Genomic DNA, 24,901 nt, shown 5'->3' on the forward strand with positions numbered 1-24,901 from the left:
TAGAGGCAGCTACATGAAAGAAACTGCTACCACATCAACATGCACTGAGCTAGGAAGGTGGAAGATGCCCGAGCTTGAACTGCGGACACATTCACATGCGCTCACATTCTGCGAAAGTGAAATCCCTAATCAACCATGCACTGGAATTTCTCCTCTATCTGCCAGGATTCACTATTATGATTAACCTGAATTAGGCAGTGAGTACAATTTAGAGATATTAAAAACAAGCAGGCATGTTTAAAACTCATGTACAAAGATACACTAAAAGAAGAGACTCACCTTAGTCCATGAGTACATACCTCATATTCATTTGTATTCACTGTTAATGAGGGAACCAGGGCAAACAATTCATTCAGTGCTTTTAAAATGAGGGGTCTTGTATCACAACTCAGCTGTGGTGACAGAGCATTCCATGTAGAACGGATGCAAACAACCTGGATGGAAAAGTGGGAGGCACCATTACCAACAGCAATCCAAACCTGACTTAAAGGATACTTCTTTCCAGCACTTGCCTTCTTTCTTCCTCCTTGTGAAGAGGAATTGAAAAAGGGTTAAGAAAAAAGAATTCACTTGTATTAAGAGTCTCCAGTATATTAATTGACATCCTACAACAATACGGCACAACATTTCACCAGATAAAATAGCTACTAATAGGAATAAGTAGCTATTTTATCTGGTGTTGTGCCGTATTATTGTAGCACACCGTTAGCAATACACATAAAGCTATAACTGTATCTTCATGTAACACTACTGCTCTACTTAACTTTTTCCAGCTAGCTTGAAAGCAGCTGTCTGGGAGCTAAACAGGAGAAAAGAGGAGGAAGCTATGTTCCCTGGGAGTCTTCCAAAACAAAATGCATCTTTAAACACAACCAAATCCAAACAAATTTGTGGAACAAAAGAAGAATGGAAAACTGCAGGAATCCAGAAACAGCTGGGAAAATGTCAAACTAAAATAAACACTAATGCCACGGCTTTATTAGCCCTATACTAAGCAGTATATACTACGCAGTATATACTAGGCATTCTCAATATTTTAGAGCAAGAGAGATCAATTCAGCAAACCAGAAACATTAAAAAAAATAATTCAGTCAGGAAACCACAGACTATAGTAGCAACATCCTAATTGTTAACTTACAAAAAGCGTATAACTGGTTTGAAAAATACATAATACATTTTTATTCTGTTAATAATGAATTTGGAGTCTTGTCATCTGCTTTCCAAGTCCTTAGAACACAGCAGCTTCAGACTTTTAAACCTGTCTTTGCAGTGATACTAGAAACCAGAATGTTGCTGTGCATGAGTTGAGACCTGCTGGTCAACCTGAAGGGCAAGAAGGAGACACACAGGCAGTGGCCGCAGGGACTGATACCTGGGAAGAGCACAGGGACACTGCCCGGTTGTGCAGAGATGGAGTCAGGAAGGCCAAGGTGCAGCTGGAGCTGAATTAGGCAATGGATGCAAAAAATAACAAGAAGGGCTTCTACAGGTATGTTAGCCAGAAAAGGAACGTCAAAGAAAATATAACCCCCGTGATGAGCAAGACTGGTAAACTGGTAACAATGGACGAGGAGAAGGCTGAGGTACTCAACAACCTTTTTGCCTCAGTCTTCACTGGCGAGCTCTCTTCCCAGACCTCTCAAGTGGCTGAACTGCAAGACAGAAACTGAGGGAGCAAAGTCTTTCCTACTGTAAGTGAAGATCAGGTGTGTGACCACTTGAGGAACCTGAACATGCATAAATCATAGAACCATAGAATGTCCTGAGTTGGAAGGGACCCACAAGGATCATCGAGTCCAAGTCCTGTCCCTGCACATGACAACCCCACAGTTCACACTATGCGTCTGAGGGCACTGTCCAGCCTCTTGTTGAACACTATCAGCTTATCTCAAACTCTTTATTCAATGAAACCACAAAACTGCAAAGATATAATTGTAGTTTGAGCAATAATATTTTCAGTCCAGTGGTATTAAGTTAGATACTCACACTTTAGACCCACTGAGAAAGGTTTCTTTGGCATTTCTGGCAAAATTATAACTCTTCTACTGTATGATCATTCTCATCTTCTAGGAGTACCTTTGCTTTGACGGAAATCTAGAAACTTAACACCCAGTACGTTTCTGCTTTTGCAAAGAACACTTGAAACATAGTTCCCAGGCTAGAGTAGTTAGTCCTATAAGATGCCACTCTGATAGCTGCCAGCTCAAACATGAAAACGTAATTCAATAATCCATCACTCAAGTGTCAGATCTAAAAAAGTCGCAGACAAATTCTGGTTCTTTGCAGTTAAGGTGGGAATGTTTGAAAAATTGCATTGCTGCATCCAGAAATCATAGAATACTAACATTTTGGAAACTGCAACTCTTTAGAAATGCAAAAGGAAAAATTTTCTAAATATCAAAAAATAACTTTAAAATAGTGCAGGTGCTATGTTTGACTGTTTCATTTATCATCAGATGTTTTTAAAACAAACACACATCCTTCAAATGATTACATTCTCTTCTACCACGAGGTAAGGCATGCTTACTTTGCACGCTTCTCCACCAAAACCAACACATTGCACTTGCATATCCAGTTAATAGCATAGGAGCTTGCTGGAAGTATAACAACTTTTTTCTCATTTTAAACACTGCTGGTATTAGGAGAGGAAGAAATTTTTTTGTTGTTGTTACAAAAGGACAACAGAACCAATATGAGTTCATTCAGGTTGTTAAACTCTACTTCAATTTTTAATTAGGACAGAACTAAAGGGATTAAAAATAGCCAATGACATGCTTAGAAGGAGACATCTGCTAAGAAGGGCATGTGTGTGTCTGTTTTGTCTTAGCTAAATAAGTAGTGCAGCTTGGAATATGCCACAATATAAAGGCTTTTGCTGTATTCTGAGATAAAGGAGAATTTACAGTATGTTCCACCTGTTCAGACACTACTGAGAACCAAATACTTGTTCGTGAAGTGGATCTCGTACAACTTCAGATTGGGTAATAACCTAAATAAACTTGGTGAGTTAATCTGAAGAAGGAACATGATTTATAATAACCTGGCTAAACATCATCTGGTACACGATAAATACAGACGAAAGAGGATATTCAAGCCACCACTGAGCATGGCTGCAAGTTCGAGCCTGTTGTTGATAGACTTTATCCTCATTGCTGTAACACTGAATTTTCTTTAAAAAAACCCAACAAAACTCTTAGAAGGTTAAGACTGTAGAATTCTTTTGGCTCTTTCAGAAGGAATTTTCTAGACTCATAACGTAATGGTAGTCCTACAGAAAAACCTCTTACCAAATGAAGTACTGTGAACTAGTGGGGCACGGGGTCAAGAACAGCAGGGAAGATAAGAGAGTAGTGCTTTACACACAAATAAAAATATTATAAAAGCAGTTCTGGAGGAACAAGTCACTGTGATAAGCATCGTGTGATGAACTCTCTCTGCTAGTCATGAATTCCCAAGGAACAGCCCTGTGATTCTGGAGTCACTGCTCAGGTGGACAAAGCTGTCCTCTGAAAACACAATGCACTCTAGGAAACTAGCAATATAAGATAACTTTATGACACTGATGTGCCAATTACTATCTGCAGAAAAAAAAAAAACAAAACAGTGATAATCAGAAATTGTATGCTGATAGATCTAGACACACTAGTGTCATACTTTAGTAAAAGTTCTTTTTAAGTCTGTTTTCAACTTCATGTTCTTTGCATGTTTCCGCCTGCTTCCAGGTTTGTTCAAATTGACATATCATTGTCACCTTGAGACACTATAAACTATATAACTTAGATGCTCTCAGTGCTTCTGGTACGGTATATTTTTTGTTTACATCTGTGTTCTTTTGTTATTTTAGAAATTTGTTTTAAAATAGCAAGCTTATCGCTGGACAAAGCACTGGAAACATATTTGCTAGAGGGGAAAAACCAGAAGTCAGGTTTTACCGATGTCTGTTTACTGAAGCACTCTTGCTTCAGATGATCTACTGCCCTAAGACAGCAGGAAATCATGGGAAAAAAAGGAAACAACAATATTACATCAAATTTCACTTCCGATCTAGGGGGGAGCAAGTCAGAGAAGCACATCATTTTAAGCAATATTTCCTCTGACACAAATATCCATTCGCACCAAACCTCAGCAAGGTTCAAGTCTATGACAGAACCGTTGATTCAGAGATTAATTAGGTTAGAACAGACCACTAGAGGTCACCTAGCCTAACCTACCCCACAAAAGAGGGCCAACTGGGTTACCCTACACAGGGACTTTTTCACTTGCTTTTTAAGGAGACATGCTGGCTTTAATATCTGCAAAAAAGACAGGTGCAAAAATTGTTTGTGACATTTCTTAGCTCTTCATGGTTGTTTGGTTTCACCCTTTGGTACCTGAAGGTACCACAACCTCTTTCAATGAAAGTAAGTTACAAGATTCCTCCCCTTTTAAGTGGCTCACAGACCACAACACTTGTGTAACAAAGGCTCTCAAGCCTTCGGGTTGTGTTTGGCATAGCTGATCACTCCAGAATCTCCTCTAAACTACAATTAGGATAACGCCTATCCGAACCTTCTAGAACATGTAATTGCAGCAAAACCTACCAGACACATCCTCTACTGCAAAGTGTTACACTTAACAGCCAGCTACAGAAATACCTGCAACTTGAGAAGAGTGAAGGGCATACCATTGCCTATGTGCTACATGCATACCATTTGCCTATGGGATACCATTTGCCTATGTGCTACATGCTGTGACTGGCACATCGTCCCCTACAGTGGAAGAAGGCTCAGATGGGCAAAGCCAATGGGCCCATGAAGCTCGGAGATTAATGCAGGGTGGGGCTGAAAATATGTAGATAAACTAATTTTTGATAACTTCTTACTCACCTGCCCTGCTGTTATAAACAGTTCGGTGGATTAACCCAGGGTGTCAATTTTTCTCCCTAGTTCATTAAAAGAGCGTGAAGATGTCCCTGTGTCAGTCACATCAGCATATGGAGGAGGGAATATGTGGTTCAGCCCTACACAGAGTTAAAAACCAGACAGCCAACAAAATAATTTAGAAGAGAGCAGCGGGCTTGAGCTGGCTTCAACCCCCGTATTACTTCCTGGCAAGTGGGGACACTCTGCATTGTGACAGTGAGCTTATTACAGAGACCTCTAATGGGAATCACACTGGTATTGTGATTGAACTGTATACTGCAATTGTGCTATTTTGCTAAGCGTAACTTACATTTGTATTGTAATCTCAGTATATTTTGTATCACACTCTGCTGAATCAGAAATCCTGTGTAACAACTATCTTCAAATAAGTAAATTTAATACTACACTTTACACCCACGCACGAATATCTAAAATAACCTTGTCCTTGAGTACTGGACTCTAATACACACTGTGACAACGAAAAATGACCCTAGCTGCCCTGTGATGTTTGTGGACAAACACGATCTAGGAATGAATTTGAGTAAATAAAACCATCTTCTTTTCAAAACAAATTTTGCCCAATAGTCCAAAACCAGCTGACTTCACAACACGATAGTGCTGCAGAGGTAAAACCGCTACTATTAATCCTGAGGATTAACAGCCAAATCACTCCTCAATCCCATTTCCATAGTAAAAAATTTGGCAATGATCGTTCTGTCTACAGGGTTTGTCCACATTCAAATGCAAAATGCTTATGTTGAAATTTCAGCTACAATAAGGGAATGATTTTTGTCGATTACACAAATAGTTTTCCAGTTTCTCCTACCAGATTTTAAGTACTTGGAGTGCAAGTTTCCTTAATTAATTTTGTGCCTGCAGCAAGCCCAACATGAAGACCACAAAGGAGAAGTAACACGCAAGTCAAAAGTCACTGTTAATGTTTTGAATTACAAAGTTTACGATAATATTTATTAAAATTATAAGTCATATTGTATGCTCTGAAGAAAATAAAATCTTCCTAAGCTTAAAAATAGTAGTAACTTCACCTAAAATACACTGACATACTTAGTCTTCCTGAAGCTATTCAGTGTCGCTCAAGCTATTGTTATACATCATTTCTTACAAACAGTGTAATAGCTACCTTACTAGCAAAACCAGAATAAAAGGGATGAGAATTCTGTTCCAATCTTGAGGAAAACTGCAAATGAAAGGTCAAAAAAAATAACCTGGCAAACCTTGGCAGAGCAAAAACGGGGCAGGAAGAGAAGGGAACAACATGGTAACACCAGCTAGACTACACTAGTATGCCACACTTGCTAATCAAGAGACAGAAAATGAAGTTACCACTGCAATGAATGTTTCCAAGACAAAAACAGGCTGGGTGCAGAACCAGGTAGAGAAGGACGAACTGTTTATGACTACATGACCTTCAAACATCCCTTCCAAGCCGTTCTATGGTTCTATGATACAATTTAATGCACTCATATGAGGAAAAATGAAGTTTACATTTCCACAATATCTTTGACATTTCCCACTTTCAAAATCCAAAAATTGCACGAGTAATGAAGATGCACTGAAATTGATTTTGGTACCTGACTTCAAAGTGCAACTGAGGGCTGAGCCTGTAAGAACTAGGACAGGAAAAACCGGTACCTGCCCATGAAGTGATTCTTTCATTTCTTTCTTCTACGCTAAGTAGTTGAAGCTGTCCCAGCTTTACACTTCTCAACAATGGTATAGTATATCTGATCTCAAATAAGATTTTTATAGTAGGATGTGACATATGTCATAGGCCTAGCTCCTGGTTCTTTGCAGGCAACAAAGTCTAAATTTAATCCAGCCTGGGAAAACATCGCTTAAATACTAAGTGAGGCCAGCAATTAAAGAATCTCTGTGACCTTAAGAAGAGTCAAACTTCATATCAAAAAGTAAACGCAGCAACTACCCTGAATAAGCTGCTTCTTAGTAGCCACTGTCTGAAGCTTTTAAACTATACTGTATACTAATGTCTATGAACTGTTAACCATTTACTATGTTGTTCTTGAACTGCTGGCTTGATTTCAAACATATTATATGGCAATGTCTGGATTTTGTTGGACTGGCCTCATGCAGTAAACACTGCACTGAAAGTGAAGAAGTGGATAAACTTGAAATTGCAGAGAATGGGTAATCAAATATTCCTGCAGGCTACTCCACTAACTCAGATGGCCTGCACAGTCCAATTTATCTACAATGCAAATCAGAGCACGTCTGTGTAAAGTCTGACCATTACAGGTGATTTCACTCCCTATCAGGTAGATTATGTGAATGAGACCCAGCAGGACAGGCCAGCAAGAAGGTATCAAAAATGAGTTAACCTACATACTTTTCAGCCAATCAGAATTATGTACCAAACAGCCGTTCTTTTCAAATCTCAAGGAAAACTGCATGAAAGGATGTCTTTTCCACAGACTGCAAAGCTGTCCATGCACTGAAGGCATGACCTCTTGTAGTATAAATTCACAGTATAATTTCCCAGGAACAACTAACTGATGTTGGAAGAGAGGAATTAAATTTCTCAGAAGAAATAAAATGCCGTAACAATCCAATGTACTCTTAAAAAAAAAAGCCAACTAAGAAAAAAGTCCATGATCCACAAGCAAAACATGAAACATACGGACAAGCCACTTTAATCTTACCTCAGCCTCACAAAGTGCCTGAAGACCCTGTAACACTATGGCAGCAGGTGAAGCTTGATCAGGTTTTGTGCATTCATTTAACACCTGGGAAATTGCGGCCAACATGTCTGCTCCATGCTGGTATGGCCTAAAGGAAAAGACATGACGATACAAGGCAATACTCATGCATACAAACAAAAAATTCATTTATGTACTGACAAAAATTCATTAGGCATTGGTTTTGTTTAAGTGACAACTAAAACAGTCTAAAACTGGGAGGAAAAAAAGATACAAGGGGAAGAATATGACAGAGAGCTCCAAAGGCTGAGTGACATGGAGAATTAAAGCAGCAGGCAACAAGTTCCAAATAAAAGATCACAATGTGGTAAAGCTATGGAAGTTTTTGTCCAATGATGTTGTGCCAGTTAAAAGATTACATGATTCAAAAAGTAACCAAGAAGGAAAATCCATGTGTGCTATCAAAGACATTATTCTTGTCTTCTTCATTGCAGTCTTCTGTAAGTACTCACTATTGTATATTGGTGGAGATTCTGGCAGCAAAATACTTTTGGCCCTTTTATATCAGAGAAGAATATTTTTTCAAATTTGGCGCTTGTTGCAATGTCATTTGTCTCGCCTTCACTGACCGCATGGGCTGCTTATTTGCTTTGCAGTCTTTTAGGATCCATTCAGTTTTATTGGGCGGTGATGGGGGGTGTCAACTGCTGGTTCAGCACTTCCTCATACTCTTACTGTAAGAACTTGGGGTAAAGATCACCTACCTAGGTGATCCACTTGCAAGAAAATTCAGGCTTCCTCTATTTGCTCTCACTTTCTTCCAGAAACTTCTAAATGCATGAAGAACATGCATAAACCTGAACTTTAACTACATCACTTACCTGGTAAAAATAATATTACAGCTGCATTGATGTTTATGACAGGTTTTTAACTTTTTCTTTTTTTAATTTATTGAAAAAGACTGTTTGGTATAATTAAAGAATGTTGAAGAGGTAAAAGAAAAGGTATTGAAGAACTTTTATTTTAGTTGATGATTGAAAAATACATGAATCTTCCCAGCTTTTAGTAATTGACCTTCAAGTATGGAAGTGAAAAGTAGAATCCAAAAGATAGGTGACAAAGAGAAACAAAGGTATTGTGCACATAAAACCAGGAAGTACTTGATAATGTGTTTAAAAATAATCTTTACAGCAACTGCACATTATTATCAAGTATTGATATTCATGGATAGTTAGAGCTGGAAAGGGTCAATATTTAATCCAGTGAGACTTTTACAACCATGTTCTCTGGTCAGTATTGTATCTGAATAAGGATCAGTAATTTGCATCTAACAAAATAAACTTTTCAGAAAAGCACCCAACCTCTATTTGAGTAAATCAAAAGATAGAATAAACAACCAATGATCTGTCTAATGTTTTCTCTCTCTTGTTTTATAATTTGGAAGCAGAACACTTTAACTTTCTACTCTGGATCAGTACAGGATACATGTTTTGTTTCCAAATGAAACCATTTTAACATTATTTATATGTGGTTTCTCTTAGTTACAATATAATACCCAAAATTTACTAGCTGCTGAGATTAGCAATGCCTTCGTCAGTGTATCATATGACTAGAAAAATATTACCCACATTTAATATAACAAAGCAAGTAAAAATAACCATGAAGCTTTTCTGAAAAAGATTATTTTCCCTTACAAAGATGTAAGATGGACACAGCACATGTGCTTACCTCTGCCTACATATATCTCTTATACAAGCCGCTCTAGCAATCAGCTTTTCCCATTGAGCATCTTTGTCAACAGACAAAGAGGGCATATCAGATGTTGCCAAGAACTTCTGCAATTCTGGGTAAACTCGATCCTAGAAAATATTTAATTTAACAATTACCATCACACCTTCAGAAGTTAGTGACAGGATTTTCAACTGCTAGTACTTTTACATAACTTCTAAATACCACTTTTATTGTATATCATACTTCACTTTCTTTTATTATTGAAATTTAATGTTACATTGAGATTTAACTGGCTTCTGCAGATCAAATCTCTATTGCTGCTTTATGAACAGAGAAGCAAACTACTGCCATGTAACTCGGGTCTTGTTCTTACTGCACACTATAAAAAGTAGAATGCTGTCCTTCAAACAAATTGGTTTTCCTAATTCCAGTCTGAGACTTGATGAAATTAAAAGCAGGTTTCATGATATATATACTATTGAGATTTTTACTAAAACAGGATCTGTATTGGCACAACTTCCACCCTTTACCTTATACTGCTGATAATGTGGTACTAGTACAGCGAATACTCCAAAATTAATTTCCTTCTTCGGCTAGAGGTAGTGAAGTTTTTCAACTACACATTATCTTAGTGATGCTACAAGAATTTTCTAACCTGTCTTTCCCATAAGGATGTCATCAGACGCAAAGCAATTGCTCTAAGCTTTGGTGTGCTTCCCAGCATGTGTATCACACGTAGAATCTGAGCTACACAAACCTGAAAGAAATTTTTTAACCAAATGTCACTGTTACTTCTTATGTCAAAGAACAATAACTAATCTACAAATCATTATTTTACAACCAAGTACAACAAGGAGGTAATTGTCCAACTTCAATGTCAGGAAGAAACTGGGAGTCATTTTCTGAAAAATTTTAGTGCATAATGAGTCCAAGAGCATCTTATGATCTATATATAATGAAGACACAGTGCAGACAAAAAAGCACAATGTGCATTTCACTATTTAAAAGAATACCATATCCCATCCGAAATATTGGAAAGTTACGCTGAAGCTCACAAATCAATTATTTTAAGCAAGCTATGCATTGCTCAGTCTAAATAATTTTTTATAAATAAACAACCTTTTATCAATAGTTTTCACTTAAATAAACATTTTCATTCTGACCTTGTGTACACCCAGTGTAGGCAATGTATACAATATATCCCTGTAAAGCGCAGGCTCCAAAGGTCTTCCCAGTTTAAATATGAGAACTGGTATCAGATTTGGGACCTAAAATAAAACAAAAAGCAGAAAATAAATATGGAACTAGGTTGCCAACATAGATAACAAACTTCTTTGAACATGTTAGAAACTCCTACTTTTTTTGCATTATTGTTTCTGCTAATGGGAAAGAGAAAGGAAAATTCTGAAGTCTGTAATTTCATAGGACTCACAATTTGTTTCTTTTTAATTTATCAGCTTAAAAACATCTTATTATGCAGGTTCAGCTGGAAGCATTGCAATAATCTAATTTCCACAATAAATTGATTTTTACTTGAAATTCTATTATAGGCACAGTGAAAGGAACATGTAATTGAATGTGGTACATTAAAATACATACCAAATCAATGACGAAACTATTCCAATTCAGTTCGGTCATTACAGAGGCATTCTGATGATGCTACTATAATTTCCCACAAACTTGTCATATAATACAATTTAATTTACTGCATTATTTGATATATGGTACAAAACTTGCAAAGACCTGTCCTTGAAGTGACAATGAAAGGAGACTTATTAACCTCTACTCCCCTTTTATTTAGATCAGATTTTCAGTATTTTTATACCTGCAGGTTCTTCAGTTATTTTCTTGTGTACGTTCATATCAGTATGTTGTAAAATCAAATCTACTCATGATGGCCTTGCTTTTTTCCCTCACTTGATTTTATGGATACTTAAAAATAATTACACAGCACTAATTTACATTCTGCCTTTATACAGTACTAATGATTTTCACTTAGCCACATGGGTTAATCTTCCATAGATAAAAACTTGTGTTAAAAGACAATGTCATTCCCACAAACAGAAAAGTTTTACCGGGCCAAAGAGACAACAGCACTGCCTAAGAGACAAATAGGTTCATTAGTACAGGTAAGGAAAACTAAAATTAACTGATTAAATTAAATAGAAATCAAAAGAAGAGCTGAGAACCAAAGGCTCAGCATCCTTAAAGCAAGAATTCATTTTGGTTAAATCAAGCCTTTGGAAAAGGGAAACTTACACAGAAATCAAATAATACAGGAAGAAAAAAAAAAATCCCCTTGAAGTTAGGAGACTTGCAGGATGAAAGCAGCTTTATTTCTGGGTACCTGTTGCCCCTACATATAGTGTTAAGAGTGTTAAGAGTGTTAAGAGTGTTAAGACAAAAATTAACCACCTAATTTACTGTTACCTGAAACTCTGAATGATACAAGGTAAATTGCAAGGCCATGAGCAAACAAATTCCATACTTCTGGCGGACAATCATCACCACTAACATAGCAACTGGCATCACCATTTTAAGTCCCAAAATTATCAAGGAGGTCACGTGTGCTTGTCCACTGGGATACATATGTTTGCCATACACTGTTAACAACAGTATGGTTGGAAGACCCTCAGCTCTGAGGATAAGAGGGTTTTGTTAACTCTTTAAATCATAGCTAGCCCTGACAAATGCTGTCATTAATTCATGTTGCACTGGACAAAAAGGCTACATAAATCATCAGTAGTGATGTCACAGATGTCATTATAATTATCAAATTCCCTACCTAAGTTCCCACCTTCTGATCTCTCCTCATTGTACTTCTCTTCCTTTTGTCAGATGAAAGGTCTTAGCGACTCCAACTCTGTTTGGTCTTAAGCGAGTTCAATGGGCCATTTCCTGCACTTTTCTCAGCTGTAGCTATATTGGACTACGAATATGGCAATCAGACTGAATGACAGTGTCACGGAGGCACCCCGAGGTTCGTTTAAGGGACAACAGGGTCCAAAACAATTTTTATTAAACCAGTGAGAAACAGGGTTTTAGCACTCCAAAAGTGACTTAAATACGGGTTCAGATATCAGTTGTGGAAAATATATTAAGGGGCAGCAACTAATGCAACAGGTGGTCCACAGAGTGCATGCACGTGGCTTCACCCAAAACAATGCCAGAGCCATCTCTGAGTCCGGGAGGAGTACACACTTGCCTGAACACGGTGTGGGATTATTTTGAAGAGATACACGTCCTCGTAGTGAGTACAGGAAGTGTACACTCGCGATTGTGCAAGGGTAAATTTATAATACACTCGCAATCCTGCAAGGGTTAATACACGTGCAAATGTGCACGGAATATTACACGTGCTTATGTGGAAGCACGGGAGGAAAATACACTCGCGATTGTGCGAGGAAATAATTTATACATGTGCTCATATTGAGCACGGAAAGTTACATGTGCAAATGTGCACGGAAAGTATAAATATACTCGCAATCCTGCGAGAAGTTTTACTCACACCCGTGTCGGCAAGGCCAGCGGAGTCTCCATCCTGGGGAGGGGGGCTCTCGGCGGCAGCATCTTGCTCGTGCTCCGAGAGACCCCCAACAATGGGCGGAGTCTCGACCAGAATCCCGTTTTTATATTGGCTGATCAGATCTGACTGTAGGCATTCCAGAAGCTTCTCTGCACCCCCACCTGTGGGGTGCCCCTGAAGCCTCCAAACATCCCTCACACTGGCCACAGGCACCCAGCAACTCACTGGCCCTCAGCACTTCCTTCTCCTAAGGGCCCTGGCCAGGGTGCTCTGGGGCCAAACAAAAGAAGCTGTCAGTAGAGAGAGGGAGATGTGCCTACTCCTTCCATACTGAAGGAGGGAGGAGGAGAGAGGGGGTTTGCATTCTGCCACAGTCAGTCAAATTAAGTTACAATAAAAATAAATTATATTCATAATCCTTAGTTATAAAAGCATTCAAACCACATAAAGTCGGTCTGCTCAGGCCTAGCCTTCATCAAATGTGATGAGAAATTTATTCCAAGTCCCATGTTCTCATTAATTTTCTAGTTACCAAGTTTATTCTATACTAAACAGGTACATAAATGAAAGTTCTACAAAGATTTTCACATTCACACCTACTAAACAGATGCTAAATTTTATTTACTAAATTCTCAGGAAGAGACTAAGCACATGCTATTATAAGACCAGTTACATATTTCCTTAAAGGTATTGTCCTTCAAAGTGTACTTGTTTTGAACTCTATATTCAAACTATAAGATTATGAAAAAAAAAAAACATTCTAGTACAGCAAAACCGCTCCTCTCTCTGTGTCCCTCTTTTAATGGATAAACAATGCTCTGACTAATTTAAATTTACACTAAATCTTCATCAAGAGCTGAACAGCTCCAAAAAAGCTGATGTGATGGTTCATTAGCTCCCAGCAGGTAGGAAGCAGTTTCAGAGGGGGAGAGACAGAGACGCGCTGCCTGACAATGCTGCCTTCTGCACGCCCGCGCTCCCAGAGGATGCAATGGTTGGGTCAAGCCTGTCATTAACAACCTGAAAAAGAGCTTCAATATTATGTTTTATGTTTGTAAAATTAATTTGACTCTCAGAAATGATGCCAAGATATGGCAATAACTCTCCTTTTTAAAGTAATATTAAACATTTGAGACAAAACGCTTTCATTTAATAAACAGGTCTTAGAACCTTTCCCACTTTCTGCAATTCGCTGGTCTGATTTATTTTTTCTAAGCTAGAGGACAGTTATTCTTCTTCAAAAGCACAAGCTAAGGGAGGATAGCAGGGGAGGAAGATAATCCTCCTCTTCTGTTCCTTCACATTTCCTTACATGTCACTGAAGGGAAATTGTGCTCATGCAGCCCTCATCTCAGAAAAAGGATAGAGACAGCCAGAACACAGTAAGCCCAGTCATGTTCAAAAGGAAAAACTTGCCTCAAAAAAACATAATTCAAATACATATTAACATATGCTGTCTCCATTTTAAATTCTAAATGCAGGATATCACTTCATATTATTTCCACCACACTTTCTTTGCTTGGATGTCTATCTTGGAGGGTTATCTTGGCTCAATTTTAACGCTAAGACACCATTCCATGCCCCCTTCCTCCTCAAAAGTCAACCAAAAGGCAGGAAATAAACGTCACAGCAAAGTTACAGCTTTTATTTCTGGGAAATGTCAGGCTGAATTTTGGAAGTGAGCGTTAGGTAATAGCATCAATCTACAGGGTGCTTCAAAAATATGGATACAGTTTTGAAGCAGTAAATATTTCAAATTGGGTCCATCTTTTTGAAACACCCCACAGTTCCCCAGTAGGCAAGGCAGTGAAATCAGGTTTTCAAAAGCATTCTGTACTCTAGTGAGCAAGACAAAAGTACTGAACAATTCACACAAATGAAGGAATCAGCTTTTGAGATACGTGCACAAATAAGGATAATTGTATAACTTTTATAAACAGAAACTTAAGTGTGCTCAGTAACCAGAAGCACTTTCTAGAGAACATAAGCTAGGTTTCCAAAAGTTTCCTGTTACAGCAGGATCCTAACCAATAAGCTTCACCTGTGAAGAATCTGTCCCACAAGATCTGACTATAATATGACTGTTTCACTACAGCTACTCTCCAAAGTTCACATAATCAGACATACAACAATATCATCAGGCACCACCTGAGCAAGCCAAGTTCAGTTCAACATATCCCTAGACAGGTTTTTTTTTTCCCAAATAAAAATGTATTTTACTTTTTTTAATGCATTCCCAGCCCCCAAAGCACACAAAATAATTCCTCTTCAGTTGGGCGTCATTTACCACTAAAATACTTCATTCTAGCAGTTGAAAGACCATAAAAGAATGTGTGCCCTCTAGAGCCTCATAATCCTCTAATAATGGTAATAGATCTTGTGCTACTATTCACCAGTGGCCTTTCAGTCAGACGATTTAATTTCTTCCCCTTGCAGCACAGCTGGTTTCACACAGAGTGTAATAACAGTTTTTGCACAACAGGAAAATTAATCCGATTAGAAGGACTGTATTAAGCCTTTCATGAACAGCATGTGTCAGTGCAGCCTCTGCAGTGATTTAAGACAGCCTAAAAGTCCATGCACTACTCTTCATTTGTCAGCCTTTTAAAAATATTTCTGGATTTTCTACCATATTGTTTCAGACTGTTACTCCAAAATGCCTCAGCCAAAACCCAGATGTAATATAGTCACTAAACTTGCATCATAAAAAGGCTTTTACTCAGTGAGAAAGGAGAAGGTGCATACACAGAAGTCCTCTGTAGGCTCTCTTCATGGGAAGGGTAAGAAAACAAAACAAAACAAGGCATAACCAGAATACTGTCTCCAAAATAATTACAGTAATTATTTTTAAATCTTGCAGGGTTTTTTACTTGCTCCATTTATTTACTGCAAAGACAACAGATACCATATAAAAACAACAACGTGGAAATGGGAGAGCCTGTTTGTGAACCCCCTTGTGGAGCTGTAATAAACATGAAAGCAATGAGGACAGCATTCTCGATATTTTGAAACACAGTTCTTCAACTCAGATTTTGTATGGCAGTAACCCTTGGCTTTTCAATTCAATATCTTCAGCTACAACCACTAATCATCTGAACCACAATATAACAGAATTTCACTAGCAGCAGAATTACTGATTGTCTTGCTCACTTAGGGAAAAAGAAAAAAGGCATCACACAATTCTTTTTATGCTATGACCTTCACAATGACATCTCGGCACTTCCACATATTCCACTGTAGTACAGGCATCCCACAGTGTGGCTGCAAATTAACACTTTCTCATTTTGCCCTGTGGACACTTTCTTTACCTCTTGCAAGCCTAACCTCTGAGGTCTGCTAGCTGGATTTAAACATGAATCAAACACACGGAATTCAGAACACACCTGTATTTAGTTGGTTACCCCTTCTTTCCATTACAAACACTTGGCTCTAAACTGAGTGTTCAAGTGCTGCTAATGCTGAAGGAACAGATTAAAGTTAATATAGGTGACTGTTTAAAAATAAATTTGGGATTAACAGCCTTTTTTTCTTCTCTTCTTTCCACATCAAACCTCTAAGTTTCTTCTTCTCTTATTCAGAACAGTCTTTTAATTACTATGCTGCACACCATCTTCCACCGCATCCTTCAGAAAGTGCCCTACAGCCTCAAAATGTTTAACAAGTTTGTTGTGATGAGCTTTTCATTTTCTTAAAGGACATTTTGATCACGGTTTTACCACTTACTTTCCCTAACTTCATAAAGCACCATTTATTTATGTGGAACTGAATACAACACAGAACCAAGTAAAGCAATTCCCAAAGTACAACTCTGCCATCAATAAGATAGTGGTTGTAGTGGTTGTTGCCATCACACTGCCCATCTTGTTTATTAAAGCAGTTGGTTATTTCCCCCACCCATGAGCTTCAAATGCTCTCTCCCCCTGTACTAACTACTTCAACTGCAAGAGAAAGACCAGACAAGTCGAAGGTAATTCTTTCTGCCTAATGGAGAGCATTGTATCTACAAGAAACAACGTGGTAATCTTTCAGTGCAGTGCTGTGCCATGCCACCATGTATTAATCTCTGTGGGCCCATTAAGCAGACTCAGAACTAAAATAAACTTGTCAGAGTCAAAACAGATGCCAGGTGATCCCAAGTTCAGCTGAGTGAGGTAGTCCCAGTTTTAAAGCACTGAGATCTTTAAGAATAAAAAAAACCTAAAAATGTAAGTTAAAAGACATATTGCTAACTGGCGTCCTTGGTAGCACTTAACTAAGGACTGAGAAGGGAAATATCACTCCAATTAGACACAGTATTCTTCTCATGACAAATTTCCAAATACTACCCAGCAGAACGCCTGCTCTATTACTAATCACACTGATTGATTTATGTGATACTACCTAAAAGACACTCAAATACTTCGCATTGTTTTGCAGAAAGGTATTTTAAAGGCCATGGTAATTTAAAAGACTAAAAGTTCACCATCTGCAGTCCCTGGTCCAGAATGAAATGTGAGCCAGTTAGACAATATCAACAATTCTGCATTTTAAATGCCAGTTTCTAATTCACATGGACTTCCACTGATCATTAGTGAAACAGAAATATGATGCAGTTTCAACTTCACCCTCTCATTGGATTTGGGCATGAGACATTTTTCGCAGTGCCAGGAAGGACTTCTCACCAGCCTGACGCACTTCTTAATTCTGAAGTAGTCAGACCACCATGGTTAGCTCAAGAGGCTGTGTCCACTGAATTTATTGACTGCACTGGTGAACAAAAGCTTTTGCTTAAAGTAAGCAGAAAAAACAAAGCCAGTAAACCCACTCTCCTCATGCTAAATGTCAAAAGCTTTGGGTTAAATTCCTCCTCTCCCTATATCTGTGTAAAGCTTGTTACCTCTGCTGACTTGCATTTAAATTTGTCTCTAAAACTGTTTCTGTGAAGTCAGTGGAGCTATTACAGACTACTCCAATGAAATGTAGAAGTCAATCATTCCCTACAGTTAGAGTTCGGCCATACTGCTCTGGTGCCCTATTACTTCAGTAATATGCTTTTTTGAATGACTATGAAATTGTATTTTGAACAATGTAATTGTATGCAGATGTACATCTATTGCAGGTGTCACAACATGTAGCTGTAACTTACCCATCCTTTTCCTAAAGGATAATTAGTTAATTTACAAAGTCTGGGGCCTGTATCCCTGGTTACAGACTACTTAGTGGACCTGCTAAACTACGCACAGTTGGGGTGTACCACTCATAATAGTTTCGAATATTGACAGAAAAAAATCTTCAAGAAGAAACTAAGTTAAAGAAGAGATATACAGCTGGTTCTACATCAGCTCAGCTTTGCTTTTACACACAAGTGAAATAATTTTGCTTACTCCTGCCCTTTGAACACAATTAGCTTCTTCCCACTTAAAGCGAAAAAATGAAGTTTTAATAACTAGCTTCAGAAAAAACAACAACAACAACAACAAAAAACTAGGTCAACAAAACATCTATAAGCTACCTTAAGCTTTGTGTCTTCCCTCAAAAACCTGTCTCTTGCAGTTACAAGAGACAATACAACTGGAAGACTGATTTCTGACTGGTGACTTAGGATCACATTGTCATGGTCGAATCACAATTTCCATTGCTTGTAAGTTTCACATTCTTCCTCTTGTCATTGATCAGCCCCGCACCTTCCTTCTCAATCAGAGCTCTAAATGGCATGTCAGAAATAAAGTGCTATTTGCCGGAAACACTATCCTATCCTATGCCTAACATGTCTGCTTATTAAAGGATTCCTCTTTGTTTCCTGGAGATAAGACATCAAAATTGCTTACTTTCATGCTACCAGCTCTCCAACTTGTACTTAAATAATAGGGTAAATATTTCATGCACCTAAAGCTTTGTACCCAGCACAATACGTAAACTTTTTAGCACAGGCTAAAATAGCATATGGTAAGGCCACTTCTATACTAGAGCTGGTAAAAAAGAAAAGTCTTAACTGGTGATGTAGTTCGTGCAATGTCCCCTCAAATCCATTATAGTGCATATAATCCAAAATCCCAGACCTCTGATAACAATAAACTCATGAATGAAACACTTCATAACAGAAACTGTAGCACTGTTAGTAATGCAGAAAAACATTTTCTAACTGTGAATTGTACGAGCAAGATAAACCTGTATCCTGAGTTCCGAAGACTAACCTGCACGTTAAATGCTCATGGCTTCCACTTCTTTCAGAACAGTTAATTAACAACTTTTTGAATGAACTCTACACCATGTGCATTCAAAAATATTAGAGCATGCCATTGTACCAGGTCATCAGCAGCAATGCCGCCACCACCATTTGGTAAATGGCTCTCCTAGCATAGGTTGTTTCATGTTTTACCATGTCAGGAAATCATAGTGCAATACGTTTATGTCTCCCTGCCACAGACCAGAGCCATTGTGATCCAGTATTTTTCACTGTAAGGTTTTAAAACACACATAGCATTGGCATCTTAAGTTAAATGAAGTGACAAGAAGCAGGCGACAAACTAAAAGGAAGCCAAACATCACATGAAGCAGCAAAAGCAGCTTCAAGTGTCCTCTTGCTACAGCTGTTTGAGAAAGCATCTTTTGCTCCAAGAAAAGTACTGAGAGGTTATGACTTGCTCACATGTTATGATTTCTTCCTGCTTTTTAATTCTCCCTTGTTTTGTGTTATCCAACAATCCTCTAGAGGAGGTACAAGGCTATGACACAATGGAAGAATTTTAAACTTGTAGTTTAAGAAAAAGAACTAATCTGTGTGCAAGAAAATAACAGGCATTCTAAGAAAACAAGAAAGAACCACTAAATTGACAAATTAAGAAGACGAAAAAAACAAAGAGCACTTAATTTTGCACATCTCCACCATATGTTTGAGGAGTCCGTTCGAACTTCTAGCAGCTCAGTATCTCCACTGAAGCAAGACTTGTAACACCCTAGAGCAGCTATTCTACATGCAATTCAACAAGAAGTATACCCAAGGACAATGAACAAATATTTCAAAAAGAACTATCCAGGAATCAGAACTTGGTCTTACTTTGAACTGTAAGTAAGCTGTGCAGAATTGCAAATTCTTCCTAAAGCAAATATCAACATTGCAGTTCAGGCTTTGTATAAACACTGTCAGGGTGACTCTGCAGCCACCTGTGTATTCACTAAAATGAAATACCATACTAACATTAGCATAGTGATAGCAGTGTGCATAGGACAAAACAGGAAATTCAATATATCATAAAAAAAGGACAACACTTCTGTATTCCATTCACATACAGGCATAGATGTACTATAACAATAAACTACCTGCCCAATAACTTTTTCAGTTCAGCTGATGACATGGTTTGCAGTGTGCTAGAGATGTGCTGCAGTCTTCGGCTGTTCAGCCTGGAGAAGAGAAGGCTCCACAGAGCCTTATTGTGGCCTTTCAATACTTAAAGGAGTCCTATAAGAAGTATGGGGACAGATTTTTTAGCACGGCCTGTTATGATAGGACAAGGGGTAATGGTTTTAAACTACAAGAGGCAATAGCTAGACAAGATATAAGGAAGAAAGTTTTTACAATGAAGGTGGTAAAACACTGAACAGGTTTCCCAGAGAGGTGGTAGACGCCTCATGCCTGGGAACATTCCAGGCCAGGCTGGACAGGGCTCTGAGCAACCTGATCTGGTTGAAGATGTCCCTGCTCATTGGCTTTTGAAGGTCCCTTCTAACCCAAACTATTCTATGATTCTTCCAGACAAACAACATGCTCACAATGCTATGCTACAAGGTGACACAATGAAAATCCTTTAAGACCAACAAAACCTTCCCTTTTTTATTCCTCGCTCCAAAGTATTTTATGTGTCTGTTTCCTGAAGCTGTAGAATAAACACCATGAGTTAAATGTGTCTGGAGGTTACATACTTCTTAGAAACCCAGCTACAGTTGGTTTGGTTAAGATGTAAATAATATTTCTTTCTTTCTTTCTTTCCAGAGCAGAGATCCTACAGTTAACATAAATTACTCACAGTCCTGACCAGTAATTCTACAGCAAAACCCTGCAGTTTTCTCCAAGTTGAAAACTAGATTTTTCAACCTGCTACTGTGTGTCTGAACAGGAGTCAGGATTATTTTTCCACATACCATCCAAAAATCAAACCCTTATCTTCAATCAAAGGTTACCAAATTTAAAGACAGAAAACAAAAAAACTGGAACTAGAATAATTTAAGCTGAGAAATATAACATAATTTATCCCCACAAAACCTAATTACAATGCAAAAGTATGACTAAATATAATGCTAGAAATACGGTAGAGTTAACATGAAAATACATCTGTCAAACTGAGAAAAAAACCTTTAAAGAAATCATATGCTGCCAAATCTGTATCATCTGCAGTGCATTATGAAACAGACTCATATAAGAACACAACAAAATGAAAGGTTAGCCTGAAAGAGGTCTGAGAATAGACACAAAAGGTTAACAGAAGGCAACCCGGAAGAGATGAAGCTGTCACCTGTTTTAAAAATTTCTCTGGCTTAATAATAGTTATCTCCCAAACCACTATATGACAGGCCCGGTTCAGCACAGCATTTCAGTATGTGTTCAACAGCAAGCACACTCTGGACTGCTTCCCTGGATAAGAACTACAATGCTCAGCACCATAAGTCATCAAGCATGTATCCTGTAAGCTGTATACTTTTCCAACTCCTGTGCTGCAAAGCATGATAACTCTTTGAGACAAAAAGCAATTAAAAAAAACCTGAAGCAAATAAAGCTTGTCTTTGGGGCACACCTGAAATTTGGAGCAACACTTCTCCCTTCCCTACATTTTTTTATTATTTTACCATTAAGATATGATTGTTTCTATATAACACTTCCTTCATTACATATTATTGTTTCTAGACATCCCCATTTATCTTTCCAGGTTATGTAGATAAGTCTAACCATACAGCATAATTCTGGTTTGAAGTCAGTACTGAGGCAGACAAAGACTATGCACATATTTTTAAGAAGCAAGAATAAAGACCTCACAAGAGACTTGGCAGTGTTCCAGTAACCATAAAAGAACACAGAGAATAATTTATGGAGTCAAAGTCAGAAATGGTTTAGTAGCCTCTTTTCAACTTCCTCATACAGTATATTCAAACTTATTAGATAATATCAACAAATAGCCAGTCTTTTTTCCTAAGCCTAAACAAATAAAAAATATTTCATAACAGAGACATAATACATATTTTGCTGTAAGTGACACACAAATGGTGAGTTCCAGCTAGCCGGGGGTATATGTTTGTGCACATGTACTTCAGGAGCTGCTACCAGCGGATGCCAGTAACTGTGAGACTGTTCCAGGGGCCACCCACTGCGCACACTAATTGTCTGTGCCCCATTGCTGGAGGGATCCATACTGTACATACTATATATTGTACACACATTCCCACCAGTAGAACTCCCCCCTCTCAGCCAGAAAGTGGAGCAGGATGGGGCCCCTGGTGCTGTTTTGTGTCCTGAATGTTCTGTGTGTCTGCATTATATACACAGAAGCACAGGCATGTGCATGTACTTACTGGGAACACAGGCACAGCCTTGCCACTTGCTGGACCCGGGTCATGAAGCTGCAGCAGCCTTCCCTCTCTCGAGATGTAGAACCCAGCCCAATTCCTCTACCAAAATCCACTAAGAGTAAGCTTTTACCTGAGAACAATCAGCCTTGGCTATTTCTGTAGTAGCCAAGAGTACATCACGAAGACTGTCTCCATTCTCTTCAATCAGTAGATACGCCAGAAGAAGAAAAACATGGGCAGGGACTTGAGTTGTCACAGGTAGCAGTGATTTCACTGAAGATAACCAGTTAGTAACTGCAGACTTCTCTTTCATGAGCTCTATGATCTTCCAGGTTGTATACAATGAACTGTAAGAGCTCGTTATGGGGAAAAGGAGTTTGCAGGACACCTGAGAACAAGTGAAAAACAAAACCCTCAAACGAATATGGTAACATGAAAGAACAAATTAAAAATATAACTATTCCAGTTCTGTCATCCTAAACAAATATTTCTTTAGGGTCCCAATGCAATAAATGTAAAGAATAAATTGCAATACACTTCTTTACAGTCCTTTATATGGAGGGATTGCACTAACAATGTTTGAATGGGTTGCTAACTCCCTATTCAGGAGTTCCCCCTTTATTTGGCATCCACCATTCCTGTTCCTGTTGGTAACTGCAGTGCTACTTCCTCACTAAAATGGACACAATAAAACTGGAACACATTAAAAGCTTCCGTTCCTGACAATGACAGGTGCATCACAAAAGTTTAAGTATCATCTAAATTAGTTTAATGAAATCCTCTTAATTTTTTATAGTACTTAATAAAATGCCACAGTTTAAGTTAATCTGACTTTACATTTTTTGTTCAACTGTTTCACTTCTCATAACAAAATGTTCTATAGATGCAGTCATGGAAGATAACATTTAGAAGCAGGAAAAGTATTAAAATATAAATGCAGAATCCTCCTAACTCAGGTTTTTATGCATGTAAAAATATATATTTTAAAGTTCCTGAAAATTAATGCAGAAGTTAAGTTTTTCATGAAAACAAAGCTTAATCCAAGACAAGCTGTCTCTTCTCTATTAATTCTTGCTTTAGAAAACGCAATATTTTCAGAAACGTCTCTCCATTATCAAGACAGTAGTTGGCAGGCAGTAATTAGATGAAGAAGATTCTATAAAAAACATATTAAGAAAGATTTGAAAAGAGGTCTCCAAATGAACATTAAAAATGGAATCCAGACCCCAGCAGGGGTCACACATACAAAGTCCTTCTCAAGCATCTAGGCATAATGCAGCAAAACTGTTAAATGCATCCCGTACCTGCCCCAAAAGAAGGAGAAAACCTTATAACTTTACCAGTTCATTTTTATCCTTCACACCTTCTTCCTGTAATATTTCCAAAATATTTACAGCCAGCTGGTGCCTGGTAGTTCCAGAGTCATCCTCTGATAGGCAGTCTCCAACTGTTGTAGAAGATAAGATCTGTAGCACAGGCATCACCAAAGTAAGGGCTGTGGTTGGTATGTTCTGGGTTTCCGAACAGGAAAGGAGCTTGTAGGCTATTTAAGACGAGGTGGGAAAAAAACAAAGATCACATAGGGTAAGAAGAAGTAACATAATTTGTACTTTCAGGCATGACATATTTCTAGGAAACACTCTTGTCAAGCAAAGTAATGATGTCCAGAATTACAGTACATGCACAGAAGAGTTAAAGTGTAAAAGATTTTTTGGTAAAACTCCAATTCTATTTAGAGACCCATACATTTCTGTTGTTTACAGCAAAGCACCTCATGGCAGCAAGAAATACAATAATAGAACGTAGCACAGTCCTTCGCTTTTACTGGAATAACTCCACTAACTGCAACCACTAAGTTGAAAGCTCAGACAGACATCGCCAAGACCTTTGGGCCTGCTATCTTCAGATCTGTCAAAGGACACCATTCAGGATGCACAAATCTCAGCTGAGAATATCCTGTTGTTGACTCAAAAATGAAACAGTTAAGCTCCAAGATAAGGAGGGAGCTTAGAATACAGTAACATCCATGGAGAAAGTCAGTGCAGCAGGAAAATTTATCTTTATTGCTATTAGATCAAATGGTAGTTTTTAAATTCAGAAGAAATTTCACCACCCAATCCAACTTCAGAGGAATGCAGTGCTTATTTTCATAAATATGAAGATACAAAAATACAGTCTTAAAGTGTGTTGATTCCTCTTTCAAAACAAGAGCTTTACCTAGACTCAAGACAGACTTCTGCTGACTTTCTGGTGTCTGCAGCAGTAGAAGTGCTAGCCCAATTAGACACTGTTCCACTGGAAATCCCTATAAGGAAAAAAGAAAGACGTTCAAGTCTTTTTTGTTTTTCAGTGGCATTAAACAGTACAAATGGGCAACAAACAAAACTCTGTAAGGAGTTTCTCCATGAATCACAGTGAGTGCACACACAGCGATATAGCACATGCAATGAAGAATATCAATAACATAAAACTAGTCTTTGAACTGAGTAGTTACAACATTTTAATTTGTTCAAACCACTTGAGCTCAGTTT

General features: G+C 38.1%; 1 protein-coding gene across 1 annotated transcript in view; it reads right to left on the reverse strand.

Annotated features, from left to right (window-relative positions):
- The window catches only part of FOCAD (focadhesin), a gene marked incomplete at both ends in the record, with an annotated part of 103,951 nt that overhangs the window by 52,103 nt on the left and 26,947 nt on the right, over positions 1-24,901 (reverse strand). Inside the window, 8 exons of the mRNA XM_080362336.1 lie at positions 300-434; positions 7,580-7,706; positions 9,305-9,435; positions 9,963-10,064; positions 10,471-10,575; positions 22,501-22,758; positions 23,711-23,913; positions 24,588-24,675. Of these exons, the coding sequence (XP_080218462.1) occupies positions 300-434; positions 7,580-7,706; positions 9,305-9,435; positions 9,963-10,064; positions 10,471-10,575; positions 22,501-22,758; positions 23,711-23,913; positions 24,588-24,675 (1,149 nt within the window). The remainder of the gene's footprint in view (positions 1-299; positions 435-7,579; positions 7,707-9,304; positions 9,436-9,962; positions 10,065-10,470; positions 10,576-22,500; positions 22,759-23,710; positions 23,914-24,587; positions 24,676-24,901) is intronic.

Source organism: Nesoenas mayeri, assembly GCF_963082525.1.
Source record: "Nesoenas mayeri genome assembly, chromosome: Z".
In the NCBI taxonomy this organism is placed as follows: Eukaryota; Metazoa; Chordata; class Aves; order Columbiformes; family Columbidae; genus Nesoenas; species Nesoenas mayeri.